The sequence below is a fragment of the Sturnira hondurensis genome, unplaced genomic scaffold, assembly GCF_014824575.4.
Source record: "Sturnira hondurensis isolate 20B ecotype Veracruz unplaced genomic scaffold, ASM1482457v3 Scaffold0003681, whole genome shotgun sequence".
Classification (NCBI taxonomy): domain Eukaryota; kingdom Metazoa; phylum Chordata; class Mammalia; order Chiroptera; family Phyllostomidae; genus Sturnira; species Sturnira hondurensis.
Genome location: NW_028076312.1, coordinates 2,331,534 through 2,353,757, shown reverse-complemented (window position 1 = coordinate 2,353,757; position 22,224 = coordinate 2,331,534). Strand labels below are relative to the sequence as shown.

The 22,224-nt window shown below is 36.1% G+C and overlaps 1 protein-coding gene across 3 annotated transcripts in view; it reads right to left on the bottom strand.

Annotated features, from left to right (window-relative positions):
- ERBB4 (erb-b2 receptor tyrosine kinase 4) overlaps positions 1–22,224 on the bottom strand; it is a 999,063-nt gene that overhangs the window by 328,712 nt on the left and 648,127 nt on the right. For all 3 annotated transcript variants that reach the window (XM_037042022.1, XM_037042020.1, XM_037042023.1), the window contains exon 4: positions 7,036–7,170. In XM_037042022.1, the coding sequence (XP_036897917.1) occupies positions 7,036–7,170 (135 nt within the window). The remainder of the gene's footprint in view (positions 1–7,035; positions 7,171–22,224) is intronic.

Genomic DNA, 22,224 nt, shown 5'->3' with positions numbered 1-22,224 from the left:
GATTATTCTGATTGCTTGTTTTTTTTTTCTTCATTCTGTGAAAGCCTTTTTTGTAATATCAGTGACTTTTACTGAAGTTAAAGTACCTTTTTTACGATGAAGAGTCCCATAGTGAAAGGGTTGTTAAAACTTACTTTAAAGTAAGTTTCAGAGAAACAATACAATCTGAGCGCTGCCCCACACTGGATAATTTGAACCCCAGAGATCTGCTATTTCATAAAATTTTGACCTTTTCAATCATTCGCTGAAAGACGGCAAGCCCTTATTCTAAAAATTGCAAGTTGCCAAGGCTCTCAGAGACCCCAAAAGGGGCTCTCGGTACCTACCTTACAGAAATTCTGTAAGAATCAGAAACAGGTTTTTACAGGGCCTCGCATACTCCAGACCCAGAAGGCCATAGGCACTTAAAGCATTGTTATTGTTATTGTTGAAATTAGTACCAGAATTTTCGCATAAAAGCTGTGAGCCACATGTTCTAAAACAGAGAACTCCTGTATTTAGTGTTTCGCTCGTTTGCAGTAAGCTCATACTCCTATGCTATTTTGAATCAGCGTATGGCCTGAAATACATTCATTGTTGTGATAGGCTTTGATAATCACTTTACTAGCATAGCGATTCTGCATGAGGTTAATGCTACTTATACCCACCGCTAGAATCAATTGGGAAATAAGTAGATTCTCATTCTCAACCAAACTGACTCAGAGAGAATCCCAGGGAGTGGATTCTGATGCATGCTTAAGTTTAGCATCCATTAATCTTCTTATCTCTGGACATAAAGAACCTTGTCCTTGAGTCAGGATGTTAGACCATAATACACAACAACTCTGTTGTCAATTTACATAAAAATAATTTTCCCTCTAACAAGCTATGGTCATGAAAATGCATTTGGAGGTAAATAATTGACCATTTTCAGAGCTAGGGCAGCATGCTCATGGGGTACAAAGGAGTTCGTCTTTGAGGCGGAAACTCAGTTTACTGTGAGAAGGAACATTTCTGTAAGATTTTTACTCACACAGAGCCAATGCCTGTCTATTACTCTGGCAGAAATCTTTACCGCAAGTCGTCATCATGGATATAGAAGCTGAGTATACTGCTTAATAATGTTTAAAGAATTAGCAGAATATGACCCTGAGAAGTCAAATATTTTACCCCTATAAATACTTAGTAAAACTGCTGTTTCCCTAAAGAGGTTATTCTTTCCTGAGTTGTGTGTCTGTGTGTGTGCATGTGTGTGTGTCTTACTCGGCATTTTCCCCACAGGGGACTAGGGGACACGATCTGCTCATTCCGTGCATGACATGTAGGCTTAATTTCCTCTTTGCATCTCTATAGAGATAGACAATAAGCACCAGGCAGGGCTAAGCCCAGCATTCCCTGAACAGGGCTGCTGACGCTCATTCATGGCAGCAGTGCACACAGCCCACTGCCAGATTTTCTAGAATTTTCAGAACTGGTTGTTAAATACAGCCGTTACAAAACGTTAAATTATATAAATGGCCAATTAAATTTTATTTAGAAAAAGGTCATCTATCCTTCAAATCCATCATTTCCTGATTTCTTTCCTGTATTTTCTATCATCTCTACAACTGAGTTTATTTACATCTTTTGAATCTGTGTGGTGGGAATACTATGCATAATGACACGCTAACCACACCCTTCCCAAATCCACACCGATTACTCAAAAGGGACAGCGATGGAGATGTTTACACCAGGGAAATAAGCAAGCTCTACAAATTAGTGTGTTCATCCCTATTTTTTAACAGTGGCTATTATACACTTAACCACATACCACTGACATGTGGTATAATTTCAGAATGAAGAAACAGTGTTTTAGGGAAGGCATTATTAGAACTTTTCTAAGGGGACCACTATGTATTCTGTGCTGACGATGGGCACTACCTTATATAACAAACTGATGTTTCAACTAATTCAGAAACCAAAGATGAAATGAGCCCTCACCTGGTGCAGAGGTTAAAAGCCTAGGGGAAAATAAAGGAGATGGCACTTTAGGTTTGGAAGTGGCCCGAGGGTCCCAGCCATGAGGAACGTCCTCACCTGCAACACGTGAGCAGGAGCACAGACACTGAGGTTGGGCCTCTCTGTCCCCCACTTCCCATAGCCCTTCTTATTAGCAAAATCATGTTGATAAATAGTCTCATTTATGCTTTGAATGAATCGGGGTACAGTGGGTTTTAAAGCAGTGGAGAGTGTGCCCAGCACAGCCGTGAGGTCACTGGAGTCACTGTCAGCAGAGGCGGGGTTGGCAGTAAGAAAGAAGATAAGGCCAAAGAAGAGAGAGAAACTGCAGAAGTTATTATAGATTTGAGGTGATTTATATGCAAAAGGGAAATAAAAACTAACTTATAATCACAAATTGTGGGGGTCAATATGTGTATATATAACTATATGTACACACACTGAAATAAATGTTTTTATATGTATTTATTATATACGAGCTAATTCTATGAAAATTCTCTTATGAATCTAGTCTCACAGGCCTTCCTGACATGGGTCAGGTTCAAGCTCTTACTTTCTCATTAAGAACAATAAAGCAACAGTAGACCTGCCACTTGATCTTATGTTTTGAAATACATGCCTAGATTCTATTAGTTCTACTCACTAATATTTTATTTAAAATAACTGTAATTGAATTTCCAAGTGATCTTCAATTCCTTTGTGTTTTGTTATTGAAGATCCTGAAGACCCTATTTCTTTTTTATAGATGTTTTCAGTAAGCTCTCTTGAAGTCATAAGGATTCATTAATCCTTTCAAGTACTTTTACATTTTTCTATTTCCTTAATTTCAGCCTTCACCTAAAAATGGTTTTTAAAAAGTATGCTTGATTTGACTGTATATTTGCATTTATGTACAATTGGGCATAATACATAGAAACTGAAACTGCACTGAAATGCATTGTGTGTATGTTTTTCTGACACTTTTCTTCTATGAAATTTCAAACTTAGAAGTATGCTTCTATTTTATGCAAATATATTAGTATCAAACAAGTAAAAATGTTGGTAAGGTGAAAAAATCAGGTTTCACACTTCTCTATGTTGAGACAATTGTTTTCTAGTTTAAAAACATTATCTATATAGGACACAACATGCAATATTAGCAAGGAATGGGCAATTATTAAGATATATGAGTCATAAAGAAAACATCATTTTAAGTTTTGCTAATATATTTAACTCAGACAGAACATCTGGTTTAAACAAATAATTACTCCTGAAAATATGTTTGTGAACACAATGCTCTTTTATGGATTTGTTAGTTCCCATACATTCCCGTTTCAATCATTATTGTTTTGTTGTTGTTGTTTGTTTGCTTTAGAAAGCAATTGAGAATTAGTGGTGCATCTATTATAAGCTAAAAGAAAGTTTGTAGGATCTAGAGTACCTGAGGTTTGGGCTTCTTCTTTCACTGTCTCCATGAAATCCTGTCCATTATATGTACAGATCCCATTCTTTCATCCAGTCATCCACTGATGGACATTGGGGAGCTTCTACCTCTTAGCTGCTCTGAAGGAGGCCACTATGGACACAGGTGTGCAAATATCTCTTTGAGAACTCATTTTCACCTTTTGTATATATAATAAGAAGTGGGATTGCTGGATGATGCGGTAGCTCTGTTTTTAATTTTTGAGGAACCACCATACCATTTTCCATAGAAATTGCACTATTGTACAATTTCATCTAAACTGCACAGGGGTGCCAGTTTCTTGACATCTTCATCAATGCTTGCTACTTTATTTTGATAGTAGTCATTCTAGTTGGTGTGAGGTGATATTTCATGGTTTTCATTTGCATTTCTCTAATAATTAGTGATGATGACCCTCTTATATGCTTATTGGCTATCTACATATCATCTTTGGTGAATGTCTATTAATGTCCTTTGCCAATTTCTGAATCAAGTTGCTTATTCTTTGTTGTTGAGTCATAGGAGTTCTTCACATATTCTGAATATGAGCCCCTTATCAGGTATACATTTTATAAATTTTTCTCCCATTTTGTAAATTGCCCTTTTACTCTTTGATTGTGTCACTTAATGCACATAAATTTTAAGTGGGATATAGACCCATTTTTCAATTTTTGTTTATGTTGTCTGTGTCTTTAGTTTCACATCCAAGAATCCTCATCATGAATTTATCCCTCTATTTTTTCAACTTTATTACTTTTATTTATTTTTGTGGAGATTCGAAGGGAGAGTAAAGAGAAGTAGAGAAACATTAATGTGTGGCTCCCTCTCATGCACCCCCTACTGGTGACCTGGCCCACAACCCAGGCGCATGTTCTGACTGGGAATCGAACTGGCAACCATTTGGTTCATAGTCCACGAGCCACATAAGCCAGGGCTACTTTTCTCTCTAGGAATTTTACAGTTTGGGGTCTTGTATTTAGGTATTTGACACATTGTGAATTAATTTTTTAATATAATGCAAGATAAATGTCTAACTTTAATCTTGTGGCTATCCTGTTTTACTAATACCATTTGTTAAGGTGACTGTCCTTTTTAAAATAATATTAATGCCTATCACTGCTTCAAAACTGCCTTACATATTAATTCTACTACTACACTTTTTTATTTAATGTACTACTAAAGAAGCAAGCGTATTGTCATATTATATATTTACTTTTTAAGTATGATGACAAATGTATTTTAATATATTTTCATGTAATTGTAATATCTGTCATGTGCATATTAATTTTAATGAGTTTATCATATAAAATATTTATTTTGTGACAATTTATTCATTTAAAGATATTATGAGAAGTGTACTGTGGGTTTCTCTAGACTTCCACAGGGGTCTATGGCCTCAAAAATATGAAGAATTCAGAGATTTGTTTTTTTCAGTAACTTATGCAACAGATGATGTCTAGAACTAGAGCGATGTAATATTTTAGGAGCCCTCACCTGGAGAAGAGCAACTATGGAAAATGAAAAACTAAACAAGTTCAGCACGATTTAATGATTAAATATATGCCAAGACCAAGGGAAAGGTGAAGTCAATGCTGACCACCCAATGTCTAACTTAGGTGACTGAGTGGCTGTGTAGCCCTGGAAGTCATCAGTGTAGAAGCTGCATTTAAAACCATCGAGTGCCTGAGGCTGCCAATGGGGGGAAAGTAAAGGAAGAATCTGACTGAACATAAAACCATAAGTAATCATTATTCAGACCAGCCAATTCATTATGATCAACCAGGGTGTCATGCTGTATATAGAATGAGTCAGCAAGTAGGACTAGTGTGTAAAGAATAAAACTTTCATGAGCAATTGGTGGTTAATTTGTAAAGGACCATTCATTAGGACTCTACTTTGCATTTCTAATTGGTGTGCCTGCAATTATTTGCAGGCAAAAGAAATGCAGCTCTATTTGCCTAATTATAGGCACAACCATCCAAATTTGCCCTGAAATGAATAGCACAAAGAGATACCATCTGTGAAAGCGCAGCAAACCCTTCAGACATTTTTTCCTCCAACCTGCAAGCCTCACGGACACACTTCCTTTGCCCTCTGCCGTGAGCTTCATTCTTGCCTGATTTTGTTCGCACATTACAGGCTACTCACTCCAACAAGCAGACAGCCAGTGGGCCTTTCCCCTTATCAAACCATTATGCATTTTCTACACATAATGTACCATAGTCAGAGAAGACTGAAAATGGCAGCCATTTCTAACGTACATCATTTGCCTTGTTAATGTGAATAGATTCAATCTTTTATACACATGTAATTTACAAGGTAGGCAACTTGAACTCTGTAAAGATAAAATCGCATACACATTTCTGCCCCATGCCGACAGGAAAATTATGTTATTCTACTTTAAAAATATTAAGCTGTTTATTGAAAGCACAGTTGTCAGATTGAATCAAATATATTCATATTTACCCATTAAGTTCTTAGAACTATGATGAAATTCAATAATTGTCCCTTGGAGATTGATTTCTTATATAGCATCATAGTAAAGTCAGTGCAATGTCAAATAATTATTGAACTGTGTGAAGACACTATGATTTCATAACCGAAAATATTTAATAGTAGATGAGAAATATAAAACCAAGGTTAACACTTGATACAGGTTCTGTTCTCATACAAACTTCAGTAATAATAAATATGGGGGCAATATAGTCTGCTTTATGAAAATGGCACGCATTTCTGACAGAATAACTTTCAGAGGTTTTAATAATTCAGGTATTATTTGCTTATCACTTAATCATATTAAAAACTTTGAATCTGGTAAATTATCTGTGGTAGAAAAAATACATTTTAAGAATGGGAAATTAGGGTATTTATTAGGCTGACTAAACCAGAACATAACATATATTTCTTCTATATAAAACCTATGTTTCTCTATTCTAATAATGTTTGAAATTATCCTGAAGGTTTTAGGGGCAAATGAAGGCTTAGGAATTCTAAAATGATCCATATTTTTATTTTTTAATTTTTAAAAAGTTACAATGCAGCCCTGGCTGGTGTAGCTCAGTGGGTTGAGCATGGGCCTAAGAACGAAATGATCACGGTTCGATTCCCAGTCAGGGCACATGCCTGGGTTGCAGGCCACTTCCCAGCAGGGATGCATTATAGGCAACCATACATTGATATTTCTCTCCCTCTCTCCTTCCCTTCCCCTCTAAAGATGAATAAATCAAGTCTTTTTAAAAAGTTACAATGCAGCGGAAGGCACATTGTCATTCTACCTTTCTGTCAGTGGTGTGTGGGTCCCAGGAGGTGAAGCAGCCATCAGACTGCAGCCTTAAATTCACAGACAATGGGGCATATATTTAGACATTGAAGATTCGGCAACATAATTGAGTGTTATTGAAAGGAATCATGCTAAGAAAATGAGAATTCATAAAGGAGAAGTATCACTCCAAAAACAGACTTAATTAGAAGTAAATGTTCTGTCATATAAAACAGAACATGTCAATGGATACAATCAAAATTAAAAATATTATCAATAGCATGATAAACGAAGGCTGTTCATCTTCACAAGAACTAGAAGGACATTTTCAGACATCAAAAGGGATGATACTACTCACATCCTGAGCTACCATTTGTTGACACCAGAGTCAAGTTGGAAGGCCACGGATTCCGAACAATATCTTGCCAATGAATTGTGTCTGCATAACAAAGAAATTTGTTCTGGTCTACATAGACTCCACCATTTAGGATTTCTGTATTAAAACAAACAAACAAACAAAGGGAGATTTGTTGTCAAACTTTTTGTTGATGAAAAGGTAGTCAATAAAAATGATTTACTCTTAAAATACTTTCAATGTTAACTTAGAGTTACGTGGTTAATAGCCAGGATATCTTTCAAAATATCTTTGATTGAGTCATATAAATTAAATGGCAGAAATTCAAAAAGATTAAAAAATGCAAAGTAAAATGATCACTTATAACCCAAACACTCAGAGAGAAAACATTCTTAACATTTTAATGTAGGTGCTATCAGTCTCTTCTCTGTTCTTTTCTCCTGAAATTGAAGTAACATTGTATATAATATTCCATAACCTGATAATTATAATATTAAATGGTGAGTGGTTAATGGTAATTAAATATAATTCTACATTATTTCTAATGAGAATACGATATGCCAGAGAGCAAATTAAATAGTATCTATGTAAACAATCCCCTACTGTTGGTGACTTAACTTGCTTATCTCAGATCAGTTCTTTAAAATGAATTTCCAAAAGACATTATAAGATTACACAGTATGGATATTTTAAAAATATTTTTAAGGCTTTTAGTCCAAGTTGTCAAACTTCCCTTAAGATAAATTGTTTTAGTTGATGTGACATTGACTGGAATAGGTAAGTAAATAGACCCAAAAGGAAGCTGAAACTAAAGAATGCTTCAGTCTCAAAAATCCTATCTCAAATGCAATCAATAGAGTTGCCCATTATTCTTTACGAACAACACAATACAGGAGAGAATAAAACCCCTGTGGCTCACTGGAACAGTGGCATGGCCACGGGATAAAATGCACTGATGCCGATTTTTACCTGTTTCTCTACTTCGTTTCTCTACTTTGTAACACTTGCCTTAATTAGGCAACTTGTCTCCCTGACCAACTATCATACACATTGATTCTCTTTCAGTCAAATTTAAGTTATCCAGTAAATAATAACTACTTCCAAAAAAATAATAATAGCCACTTCCTCCAAAAATACTATTGTTATTGCTTGAAAAAATGGTTAAAAATATACTTTGTATTTTTCTGCTCAAATTCTACCACATTTCCCCCTCTTGTTTAATAAAGATCACAATTTAAGAGAAATCATATATCAAGCTGTAAAGCATTCAGTTACAAGTACCAAAACCCCAGTGAATAGTAGTTTAAATAGCTGGAGGGTGATTTTTCTCACATAATAAGAAACTACAGAAGGCTCTTGTGAATCCAAGTTTACCTGCTCCACAGTACCCACAGCCTGCCTGTCTTGTGTGTTGGCTTTATTCTGTCCGGGCACAAGACAGCTGCCACGTCCAAAGGTGTTAGTGTGAACACAAGGCCTGTGAAGGAAGGGAAGCAAGCAAGGGCCTTCTCCTAGTGAGGCACCAACTACCTATTTGGGAAGACATGCTTCCTCGGGGATTAAGTCTGTACTTCATTGGCCAATGCAATATCCCACAGCCATTGTTACTGCAAAAGAGGCTGAGGAAGCAAGTGTTTAGGTAGACATTGCTACTGGAGTGAAAACCCAACAAACATGTGTGTCAGTGAAGGAGAGGAACATGGGAATTTGGGAAGGCAAGTAACTCTGTCTCCCAGGGTTGGCTTGAGAGAATCATGTCTCCTTTGCCCAGCTAAATTTGTATGAGTTAGCTAAAACAAAAAAAAAGCGAGATAAAATATGAAAGGAACAAGTGACAGCAAAAAAAGGACTATTCGTGGAAGAGAGATCAGGGGCACGTCTAAACTGCCTCACTGTGTTGCATGTATAAACTCCTCCAGATTTATTTTGACATTCATTGCGAGGCTTTCTGCATTTAAAACCACTCCTATTTCCATCATTAGTCCTTTCCCTGCCTATTGGTTCCATTTTCTGCAGTGAGAAAAAAAAATAGAAACAAAAGAAATTTGATCATCTTTCTACTTCTAAAACTCAGTTCATTATTTTTCATAACCTAACCATACAACCTTCATCAAAGCAGAAGGGAGCTGCAAGATGTAAGACTGATTGTGAAAATGAATCTCTACATTAATGTTTGGCATTGGGTTCCTATCTAAGAAATGTGACCCTCTCATACTAACAGCTTCCTCGTGAGACATGAGGTGATGCTCTTCTTCTACAGGAATAATTCTTCATTAGGTGACAGAGAAAGGAGATTTTAACTGCTAACCAGGAAATAAAGGTTATTTTTCAGTCTACATTTGGAAAGTTCTACTTTAAAAAAAAATTGAAGAGAAAAGGTAATAGCTCAAACATGGCAGAAAGAATCTGTATTTTTCAGGAGTCACATTTTAATTCAAATAGTTTATACTGAAGGAACATAGTATCCATTCCTAACTTCCTATCTAGACATATTCAAACTGCATCAGATCATATTATACTGAATAATAATCTCATCAAATCCCTTTCTTCAACAATATTAATCTGCTACCAATGTTTACATTTCTTTCTTAGAAATACTCTATGTGAGATTGGCTTATACTTTAGAGGGGTTTAGAAAGAAGACAATAATAATTCAAGTATAGAGCCCTGGCTGGTGTAGCTCAGTGGATTGAGCGTGGGCCTTCGAACCACACAATCACAGTTTGATTCCCAGTCAGGGCACATGACTGGGTTGCAGGCCAGTTCCCAGAAGGGGACTCACAAGAGGCAACCATACATTGATATTTCTCTCCTTCTCTCCTTCCCTTCCCCTCTAAAGATAAATAAATTAATTAATTAAAAATAATTCATGTATAATCTTACATGTTAAATTTCAAATTAAGACTAGAGTCAAGATACTTTTGTCATCCTAAATTCAAATCCAGCATCTTCTAGCAATTCTGGTTGGGGATTTATATTTTTTTTTATATTTAATGATATATAGTTTATTCATATATGCATGTATTTTCCTCAAAAATAGACTTTTCTTTTATGTTTGGCTTAGAACCTATTCTTTGTTGAATGTCAAACTTCACAATCAGAAACTGTGTACTTTATTAACATTTATAGAAGAGCTTTAATGTATATTATATCTTAAATGCTCTTTTGACCATCTTTTATTTAAATATTTTATTTATTAATTTTTGGAGAAATTAAAGGAGGAAGAGAGAAAGAGGAAGAGAAACATTATGTGAGAGAGAAACATCAACAGGTTGCCTTTCATACACATCCCAACCAGGGACAAACCCACAACTCAGGCACGTGCCCTGACCAGGAATTGAACCCCTGACCTTTCACTTTGAGGGATGATGCCCAACCAACTGAGCCATATTGGTAGGGCATTTGTAGATCATCTGGATTACTTAATTACATCAGGATATAATTTAAAAGTTGCACTTATTGATTTGCATGGTTTACATTGATTTTATAACTTCATATGATTTTTAAATATTATTTAATATATTTTTGTAGGGAAATATTGTTAGTTTTATTTCTGAAATAAGAAAATTCTAGGAAAAGGTATTGACCTGTAAGAAAGTTGTTATGGTGTAGATTATTTACTGGACAAAAGGGTTACCTAATGTCCTGCCTGGGTTGACTGTAGAGACTTGATTTCATTTTTTTGATTAGAAAGATGAACAAGAATTAGGGAAAGAGAAAAATTTGATACAGTACTTATCTAAGAATACACCTAAAAAGTCTGTCTGTAAAAGTATCGATCTTTGTTAACACAAGAACAGCGGAGCTTTCCATTAGTATCATTGAAGATTTATCAAAAGACGCCATCTGTGTTACACCAAGTTTCCTTCCCATCATCATGAAATGAAATGATTAATAATTAAATTTTAAAACCATGACAAAAAAGACACTTTCTAATTCTAAGGAGGAGAATCAAATGGGACATAAATTTATTTGATATTCAAACAAAGATGCACACAATCTGGAAGAGTGAAATCACTCAAAGTTTTAAACAAGCAAACAAGCTCAAGGTCATCTTATTTCATTGGATTTCACATCCACTGTAGATAATATATCAGAGTAAATTAAGAAAAACACAATTAGATTCTTGGCGATTAGAACAATTGGTAAAATTAAGCTACTGTGCTTTTTTTCATATTATACAAAAATATTTCCAGCAAGTTCACAAAACAGTACTGTGTCTTTAAATAAAAGGTATGGTTAAATATTATAAGTTATATTAAATATGACATTCTATTAAAAAACATTTCATTACTGAAAAATTCCAGTAAACACATGATATGTTTGTTTCTCAAACATTACTTACTAGATTAATGAAAGTCAAGTAAAGAGATTAAGAATTTTTTAAAAAATTTTTTAAAGATTTTATTTATTTATCTTTAGAGAGGAAGGGAAGGAGAGAAGGAGAGAAATATCGTGTATGGTTGCCTCTCATGAGTCCCCTGCTGGGAACTGGCCTGCAACCCAGGCATGTGCCCTGACTGGGAATCGAACCGCGATCATGTGGTTCACAGGCCTGAGCTCAATCCACTGAGCTACACCAGCCAGGGCAAGAATTTTTTGTATTTAAAGGAAATTGTAAACTACACTGTTCTTTAATATATTGAATTTAACATATAGAGAGAGCACACAATTTGTAACTGAAATATCAGATTAAACTGCATGAAGGCAGGGGATATTTTTCATTGCCGGATCTATTTTCTCAAGCCTAGAGCAATAAATATGTTTTCAAATTGAGCTGAAAAAAAAGTACCATGGAATTTCCCACCAACACTGATCAATTAACTTCTGTTTTTTCTAATTTAAAATTATATCTTGATGAAATTAAATTAAGAATAAAAAATACCTTTTTCCATAAACACTTTGTAGCTCATCTTATCTGTCTCTATAATTAACTTTTTTTGTTCCAAACTGTGTGTAACATGCAAGGCAAAAGCAAGATACACAATAATAATTTTCTTCATTATAGAAAATTTAATATTTTGATTATATGAGACATTAAGACATATATATATAGAATTTTGAGGTTAGAGCTTTTATAGGCTGAGGAGAAAATAACATGTTTTATATACAATTTTAATTGATAATGTACAAAATTATTGCAGGTAATGTGCTTGATATTTACAGTGCACATTTAGATACGGTCATTTGTATCCCTAAACCTATTTTGTACACTCAATTCAGTCTTATGTCAGGTGAATAATAATGATTTTGTGCTACCCGAGACATTCTCCCAAACCCATTCAAATCATCTAAAATATGCTACACAGAAGTTTAAAATCACGTTTTTATATTGAACCATAAATCTGCCTTATATCATTCCTTAAATTATTTTTTTAGAAAGCTGTGAAGCACCAGGATGACATTTTAAAGAGGACATAAAGTACTCCTGTCTTCACTTTCCAATCCAGAAAGGTTGACTATCTGACCATTTTCTTCCCTGAGTCCTATTTGCATAAGTCTAATGAAGAAAGAAATGTTTGTGTTATTTAAATAAGTTCTCCTGGGCTCTTCACTTCTTTTCAAATGCTAGTTATTACAGTGAATTTGGGGATGAGTAACCATTGACATTTTGAAAATGTATTCTCTCAAAAGAAAATGCAATAAAACACTGAATCCTGGCTTTGTCTCCTACCCTGGATAAAACAGCCTAAAGTGATGTAACATCCCCGCTGAAAACACAGATTAATATGACCTCCTTACTAGGCTTCAGAAGTTGACAAAATTACTTTACCCCCATGCACAACTGGTGACCATTGCATAAATAAGATTTATTTTACAAAATAAAGATTATAATGTTAAGTGCAGTTAGCCATATTCCACTTCAGTCTACGTGATTGATATCAATAGTAAACATTTTACTCCTACTCACAAAGCAGCTGACAGCAATAATATAAGAAAGAGCTAAGAAGCAAGAATGAAACACTGAACTTTGATCCCTGATTGAATATCTAAATGTCTTGTTTTGCATGGGTGTATCTACAGGTCAACCTCAGAATTACTATGATAATAAAAATAAATATTAGAAATATTGCACTTGTCTAATCATAGTAGGAATGTCTTAATAGTGCCTGTATCAGAGTTATATTGCATATCCAAGCTGAAGGTCAGAAGGTCAAAGTCCAAAGTTGTAAAAACCATGAAGCTACAGGAAGCAGTTACTAGATTTTCAAGATGAAGCTACAGGAAGCAGTTACTAGATTTTCTCAGACATAAATCAATGCATATTTCTCACTGTCATCACCTTAAGCCATGCCAGTCTGTTGGCAGATAGTGCTACAAAAGTAATATAGTTCACATCATCCACCTGTGATACTTAATATATCATCTCTGGAATGGACTTGGTCCAGAGATTCCTGTATCTTTCCCAAACCCAGACCTTTGAGCTGGGAGCACAGTGAATTGCTGCTACCCCACTGGGTCAGCCCTCAGGGTTCATTATTAATAAGCTGAGACTCTAAAGGCTAATGAAAACCGGGTGCTTAAGGAGACAATGGCTGATTCATCATCAATCAGGCTTTGAAGTTTTTACACAGATGATTTAAGGAGAGTTGAAGTGTGCAAAATTGAAATGTCACATTTGTATTGGGAGTGGGAAGAGTGTGATAATGTAAATGAGTGATGAAACCTTCTGTATTTCAGCTCTATGATCAGTCAAAAGCGCATGGATACGGATGGACATCAAATGTTAGGAAATAACAGTAGACAGTTTTCCAATCGGAGCAAGGCAATTTCAAGAGAAATTATTATGAGAGCAAAAATATCCTGTTTCAACTCAATGGACCTCAGTAATATTCCCATATTTGTTCCAAAGTACTACTATGTACTTCAGGGTCCACTACAATCCTTAGCTTTCATTATGTGTCAGTACGAGTCCCAGGCCCTCTAAGTCTGTGAGGACCACCTAGTATTTCTAGGTTAACTGACTCTCACTGATACAACACAGACTATCTGAGCCGCCCTTCCTGCAGCACCAGCACCAGCACCTTCTTTATTCTTTTGTGTACTTGTCTTCCCTGTAATATCATAGGTCTCTAGAAAATAAGGACCACGACACACATATTTTGCGGCTCTAGTGCCAGAGACAGCATCAAGCGCATAAAAGAATTTCAAATTTTTCAGTGGTTATTGTGAAAATAATATATTCAGAACATGACTGACATTTTTAAAAGTTGTTAGTGGCTTAATTGATAGCATAATATTAGTTCTATCTCCTCCTTATATACTAATATTTATATATAAATCACACAATAATTGAATAAAATCCATGTGATCTTAATGTGTTAATCATTTCTATCCATTGGAGCAGTAGTAATCCACTTAAACTCATTGATATTATCTGAAAAACTTAAAGATCAATTTTTTCTTGTGTCTTTAAGTTATAAACACAGAATTTTTCTCAAATTGTACTCTAATCTAATTTATAATTCATTGTGTGTCAACATGTTTAATATTTTTCTTCTAATAATTTTTCCTAATATTACATTCCCCCTCTATTTTCCTATTTGTTTGAATCAAAATAACACCCTGAACAGTCAACCACAGTTGATTCTTGAACAACACAGGTTTGAACTGTGTGTGTCAACTTACACACATTGTTTTCTTTTTTTTCAGTAAATACTGTAAATGTGTGAGGGGGGCCTGAAAAACCTGGAATTTATTTATTTAAAAATGTGTATTTATTCTTACATGTTTTAACTTCAGTCATATTCAAAGTATTCTCCATTTGATATAATGTGCCTATTAAGACATTATTCCACTGCTCAAACCAGTTTCTGAACTTATCAATTTTGATGTCTTTTAGTGCTTCTGCCATTTTTTGTTTCACCTCTTCCACATCAGCAAACTGTTTCCCTTTGAGGACTTTGTTCATCTGAGGAAACTGAAAAAAGGCACATGAGACCAAGATCAGGTGAATAGGGAGACTGGGGCATGCATGGGAGTCATGCCATTTTTTGGTCAAAAACTACTGAACATTCAGTGTGGGGTGGGCAAGTGCATTTATAAATCACCCATCACAAAATGGGCAAACGTTGAAAATCTTCAATGTTGAAAGAAAACATGTTGAAAGAAAATTCACTGAAGCTGAACACAGCCTCTCACAACACTACCAGCTGGTACACTGATACAGATAGGTTCTTAAAACACACATCTAGTGGGAGAAGCCTGTACTACAAGAGACCCACCTGCCAAAAGATAATTCTGGTTTTTGGGGGGGTTCCCTCATGTTTTCTCCTATGATTACCTTAATATTTTCTTTTTCTAGCTTAGCTTGTTATAAGGGTACAGTACATAATACACATAATTGACTATGTTATTGGTAAGACTTTAAGTCAACAGTAGGCTATACATAATTAGGTTCTGCGAAAGTAAAAACTTACATGCAAATTTTTCACTGTGAAGCCATGTTGGTGCTCCTAACCCTCACAGTATTCAAGCATACATTGTAGCCTCAAAACTTGAGATTTATAATTAATTCCTTCACCTCTTTGTTTAATCAGTCACAAAACCCTAAATAAAATTCCTCATAATGTCTATTCTTTTTTTTTTCCAATTTTTTTATTTAATTATTTTTCAAGTACAGTTTTCTGTCTATTACTCCCATCCCATCCCACCCCCATCCTCCCCCCAATAATGTCTGTTGTAATTGTCCCCGTTCTTTTATCTCCACTGCTACTGCCAAGTTCAGATTCTGCCATATCATACCAGACTCAATCTTTTGTTTTTGATCAACCCTCTCCATAAATCCATCCTGCATGTCAAAATTATAATGTATTGTATACTATGGGTTAATGGATAGATAATTAGATATACATACTATAGTTGGGTGGGTGAGCAGACAGATATCCTATAGCTAAGTAGGTGGGTAGATAGACAGATACATAGATAGATATAAATAGATAATAGATAAACAGACGGATATATTTTCTACCATGAGGGCTTTGCACGTGTGGGCAATAATACTGAATCGATTTAACTGGGTATAACTTAGTTCAGCATCTAGTTTTCCACTTGCTAGACGTGTGACCTTGTATACTATACCTTCATGAGACTCAGTTGGTTCACCTCTATAATGAGAGTATAATGCTCACAGTATTTGTCAAACAGTTGTTGATTATATTATATTTTATACTTACTAATTACTTAAGTAGTCACTAACTAATTGGTATAAATGAGAGTAGTTATCTTCTTTTTTAAATATATTTGATTGATTTTGCCATTACAGTTGTCTCTTTTCCCCCTCCTTCAGTCCCCTCCACCCTGTACACTCTCTCCCACCATCATTCCCTCCTTTAGTTCATGTTCATGTGTGATAAGTTCTTTAGCTTCTACATTTCCCATACTATTCTTGCCCTTCCCCTGTCTATTTTCTACCTACCAGCTATGCTATTTATTCTCTGTACCTTTTCCCCCTCTTTCCTCCTCCCACTCCCCTGTTGCTAACCCTCCATGTGATCTCCATTTCTGTGGTTCTATTCCTGTTCTAGTTGTTTGTTTTAGGTGTGGTTGTTAATAATTGTGGGCTTGCTGTCATTTTAGTATATATGTTTTTAATCTTCTTTTTCTTAGATAAGTCCCTTTAACATTTCATATAATAAGGGTTTGATGATGATGAACAACTTTAACATGACCTTACCTGAGAAGCACTTTATCTGCCCTTCCATTCTAAATGAAAGCTCTGCTGGATAGAGCAATCTTGGATGTAGGTCCTTGCCTTTCATGACTTAGAATACTTCTTTCCAGCCCCTTCTTGCCTGTAAGGTCTCTTTTGAGAAATCAGCCGATAGTCTGACAGGAACTCCTCTATAGGTGACTGTCCCCTTATCTCTCACTGTTTCTTCTATTATTTATATTAATTTTATATTACTTAGATTAGTTTGTTATTTAAAAGATAAGACTTTTTTCATATAAAAATTTGGCTAGGTGATTCCAAGCTACTATGGAAAACCTGCAGTAATCAGAGGCCCAGACTTCATTTCATCTTGTTGCCACCATGTTCAATACAACAGGAGTTTCCTACTGGTAACATCAATTTAAAAGATAGAGGAAAACAGGAAGAAGATGGTATGACTGCATGTTGTCTCTCAACGAAGGTCCCTAAAACAAGAGATGAGACTATTATACTTATATCCCATTGGTCTGAATTCAGGCAAGAAGGCACAGCTGGTGTTCAGAAGGTAGGGAGTCATAGTCTCTGCTTAAGATGGTCATATGACTAGCTAAACTTTACAGAAAATTTAAAAGTTAGACAGTAATAGATACTGGGAGGAACAAGATTTCTTTCTCACACTAACTCTAAAGAAGGTGGAATACTGGTGGCAGGGAGGGTCAGGACAGAGGGGAAAAAGGGGGAGAAAAATGGGACAACTGTAACAGCATAATCAATAAAATATACCTTTAAAAAAAGAAATGTTGCTTCTTTGGGATATTTATGAAAGATAAATCTTGTGACTTAAAGAAATGTATATTTTTTCAAACTTTTTAATTGAAGTATAATATACATATGAAGACACCATATGCATACCATATACAATGTATCTTTATAAACTAACATAGGTAACCAGCACCCTAATCAAGAAACAGAATATCCCAGTACCACAGAAGCCTTTGCCATGGTTTCTTCATCACAGAACGTGCTATCAGAACCTTTAGCCCGACTGTACAAGATCATTTGTATCTATTTTTATATTTTACATACGCAGAATATTACCAATGCTTTCTTTCTTTGGTTTCCTTTTGCTGAACACTCTGCTTGGGAAATTCATCCAGTGTTGATTTTCATAGCTTATGGGATTCTTATTTTGTTTGCCCATTCCACACATATGAGCACTGGGGTACTTACACATAAGAGGCGTTACCAACAGTGCTGCTACAAACAACCCTGAACATGCCTTTTGGTCACCAGACAGAGGTACAGACTTATGTTGCAAACCTTACCTAGAGGTAGAATTTCTGGCTGCAATTAGTTACTCAAAGTGCTTTGACCAATCTGTAGTCCCACTAGTAGTATTTAAAATGTATACTTGCTTCTTAGCCTTGTTAACTCCTGTTTTTCTTTATCTATTTAATTATAGCCATTATGTTGGTGTGGGTGGTATCATTTTATTTTGCACTTCTCCAATGATTAATAAAGTTGCACCTCTTAAATACTATTTTAAGATAATTTTTAAATATGATGTTTATTTCTGTCTACTTGAAGTAGAGTCTTCTTATGTGTGAAACACAAACCCCTGAAGAAAACCTATCTCTATTTCAGGTTATTGGTGAACCATTGAATAAATTAATGTGCTGGATGTTACCCTCCTAACTTTTTAATTTTTTGTGGGGGGAACTGGTGTTACCCTCCTAACTTTTTCAATTTTTTGTGGGGGAAAATGTTAAACTGTATTTAAGCTATAATAACAGTTACCAAAATAAAGAGCAAAGTATGAATTCTGTGAAAAAATGACACTCACATTCAGTGAGTGTCTCTAGTAAGAAAGATGAACACAATTAAAGGTATATTGAGAGAAAAGAATGAGAAATTCAATATCTCCTTACTATTAAAACAGAACACGCTTTTACATAATGATCAAATATTTTTATTCCCCTACCCCCAGAAAGTCCTTGTTACAGACAACAATCCTCTTAAATAACTGCTCCAAGTTTCCAGAAAATGTAATTGCTCTGGTAGAACGAATCAGTAAAATTTAATGTTTTCATTACCAATAAGGAAGATGTCATATTAGTACTCAGAAGTGATTTGTCCCTTTAATTTACAGGCTTTGCTACAATAAGCCTGGGATATACAGCAAGGTCACTTTCAAATATCTCACCTACAGTATTAGTTTGTATAGTTTTTATAACTCTTCTCATAGTGTGATTTCTTTATTACTTCTTTAGAGTAGTTCAGAAAAGTATGATTCCTCCTGATGACATTAATAATAAATAATATTGCTCTGTATGTTCGTTGCTAGCAAGCTAAGACTTGCATATAAAGATAAAGTGAGATGAAGAATAATTTGCTTTTGTAAAATGATAATAATACAATTTCAACATGAAATATTTTTAAAGTTTTTCCTTGTGCTAATTTTATATAAGCAAAATCATGGAGCATGTGTTCTCTTTACTTGCTTTGTTTTTTTTTACTCAAAATAATGTTTCTGAAATTTATTTATGCTGTTGCCTACATTAGTAATTTGTTCACTTATGTTGTAAAATCCCATTATATGAATAAGACACAATTAGTTTATCAATTAGTTCCTATTTTATGCACATCTTTGTAATTTTTTTTACTTGTGTGATTCCAGGAAAGTCAGTTTCTTTTCTATCCAGCTGACATGTCAACTTTCACCTGTTCCAAATTCACATGGGACTCTGTGGTGGCAATGTGACGTACTATGGGGGTATTTCAGTGGCACACATTCCAAACCTCGTTATGTTGCCAGTGGATTATGCCATGTGCCTGGCAACAAATGGAAACATAATAAGAATGAAGATGAGGCATAGAATCCATTGCCTTCTAGTGTCTATTCTTCATGCAACTGTAGGAACTTTTGCACTGTTCTTTACTCTGTCGTGAATTATATAACTGCCTCACCTTCCTTTTCCATTCTCTATCAGTAGGCAGAGGAACTGATGAAACTTGACCAAAATGATCCCATCTCAATATGATTGTTGATGTAAAGACTGGGTAATTACTGAGGAATTCTTAGGTTCAGTTATTCAATGAGCCATATATGCTAGCCAAAGACCACAACTGGCCCATAGACTTGCTTTTGACAGAGAGGGTAGAAAAAATTGTTATGTTTACCAGTAAATTATGGATTTCTGGCCCCTGTGTATAAAACTGTTCTCAGGCAACCCTGGGTTCACATAATCTCTTGGTAACACCCCACAGATCTTGGCAGTGACTGCTCTTTCTGATTTTGGCACATACTCCCCAGCATGCCACAATTCATCAGCTCTCTGCTCCTTAACCTCCCTCAGCTTACCCATGAGGGCCAAGCTCCAGGAAATGTTTGAATTAAAAATAGCATTTTCTTTTTGTCAATCAGAGCATTTAAAAAGAGGCTGTTGCAGAACTTCTGGCCAAGATGGAGGTGTAGGTAGACACACTGTGCCTCCTTGTACCACCAAAATAAAGACAACAACAATTTAGAAAAAAATAATAACCAGAACTGACAGAAAATTGAACTGTATGGAAGTTGGACAACCAAGGAGATAAAATAGACACATTTATCCAGACCAGTAAGTGGGGGGGGGGCAGGGGGGATCAGGCAGCTGGGCAGAGAGAGGTGAGCAGAAAGGGGTCTCAGCACAAAAAGTGGTGCCACCGGGAGTGCAAGGCAGCAGCGCGTGGACCCTGGGCATGAAGGTGGTGGCTGGCAGACCCCAGGTGCAGGATGGCAATGGGCAGATCCAGCCAGGCAGCAATTGTGAAGCAAGGCACCACGAGCAAGGCAGCTGGCTGACCATGCAGTCCCACATTCACGTGCAGACAAACCAGGGGAAACTGGGGAGAAAGACAGACGGTGCAACCCAAGGTCCCAGCGCCAGAAAATAAAGCCTCAAAACACCTATTGCAAACATCTGTAGGGGTCGAGGTGCAGGGACAGACTCCCAGCCTCATAGGAAAGTTTGTTGGAGAGACCCACAGGGTCCTAGACTATCCACAAGCCCACCCACCAGGAAATCAGCACTAGAAGATCCCAGTTTGCTTGGGGGAATCAGCAGAAGGGATTGAAATCTGACAGAGAGCAGAGCAAGCACCACTGTTCCCTCTTGGACCTGCCTCCACATACAGCATCACAACCCAGCAACCTGGGTTGCCCGGCCCTGGTGAATACCTAAGGCTCCACCCCTCATACATAACAGGCACAACAAGACAAAAAAAGTGACCCCAAATGGAAGAACAGGTCAAAGCTCCAGAACAAATACAACTAAGCTATAAAGAAATAGCCAACCTATCAGATGCACAATTAAAAGCACTGGTGATCAGGATGCTCACAGAATTGGTTGATTTTGGTCTCAAATGAGATGAAAAAATGAAGGTTACTCTAAGTGAAATGAAGAAAAATGCACAGGGAACCAATAGTAATGGAAAGAAAACTGGGACTCAAATCAATGGACCAGAAGGAAAAAAGAAACAGCCAAACAGAAAAGAAGGAAGAAACAAGAATTCAAAAAAAATGAGGAGAGGCTTAGGAACCTCCAGGATATCTTTTTTTAAAAAAGATTTTATTTATTTATCTTTAGAGGGGAAAGGAAGGAGAGAAGGAGAGAAATATCAATGTATGGTTGCCTCCTGTAAGTCCCCTGATGGGAACTGGCCTGCAACCCAGGCATGTGCCCTGACTGGGAATTGAACCGTGATCGCTTTGTTTGCAGGCCCATGATTAATCCACTGAGTTACACCAGCCAGGGTACTCCAGGATACCTTAAACATTCCAACATCCAAATTATAGGGGTAACAGAAGGGGAAGAGGAGGAGCAACAAGTGGAAAAGTTACTTGAACAAATAATAAAGGAGAACTTCCCCAGTCTGGCAAAGGAAATAGACTTTGAAGTCTTCTACAGGTAGACCAGGAAGCTCAAAGAGTTCCAAAAAAGTTGGACCCAAGGAGGAACACACCAAGGCACATCATAATTACATTAGCCAAGATAAAAATGAAGCAGAGAATCCTAGAAGCAGCAAGAGATGAGGAGACAGTTATCTACCAAGGAGTGCCCATTAGATTATCAGCTAATTTCTCAAAAGAAACCTTGCAGGCAAGAAGGGGATGGAAAGAAATATTCCAAGTCATGAAAGGCAAGGACCTACATCCAAGATTGCTCTATCCAGTAAAGCTTTCATTTAGAATGGAAGGGCAGATAAAGTGCTTCTCAGGTAAGGTCAAGTTAAAGGAGTTCATCATCACCAAGCCCTTATTATATGAAATGTTAAAGGGACTTATCTAGGAAAAAGAAGATAAAAAACATATATACTAAAATGACAGCAAGTGCACAATTATTAACAACCACTCCTAAAACTAAGCAAACAACTTGAACAGGAATAGAACCACAGAAATGGAGATCACATGGAGGGTTAGCAACAGGGGAGTGGGAGGAGAAGAGAGGGGAAAAGGTACAGAGAATAAGTAGCATAGCTGGTAGGTAGAAAATAGACAGGGA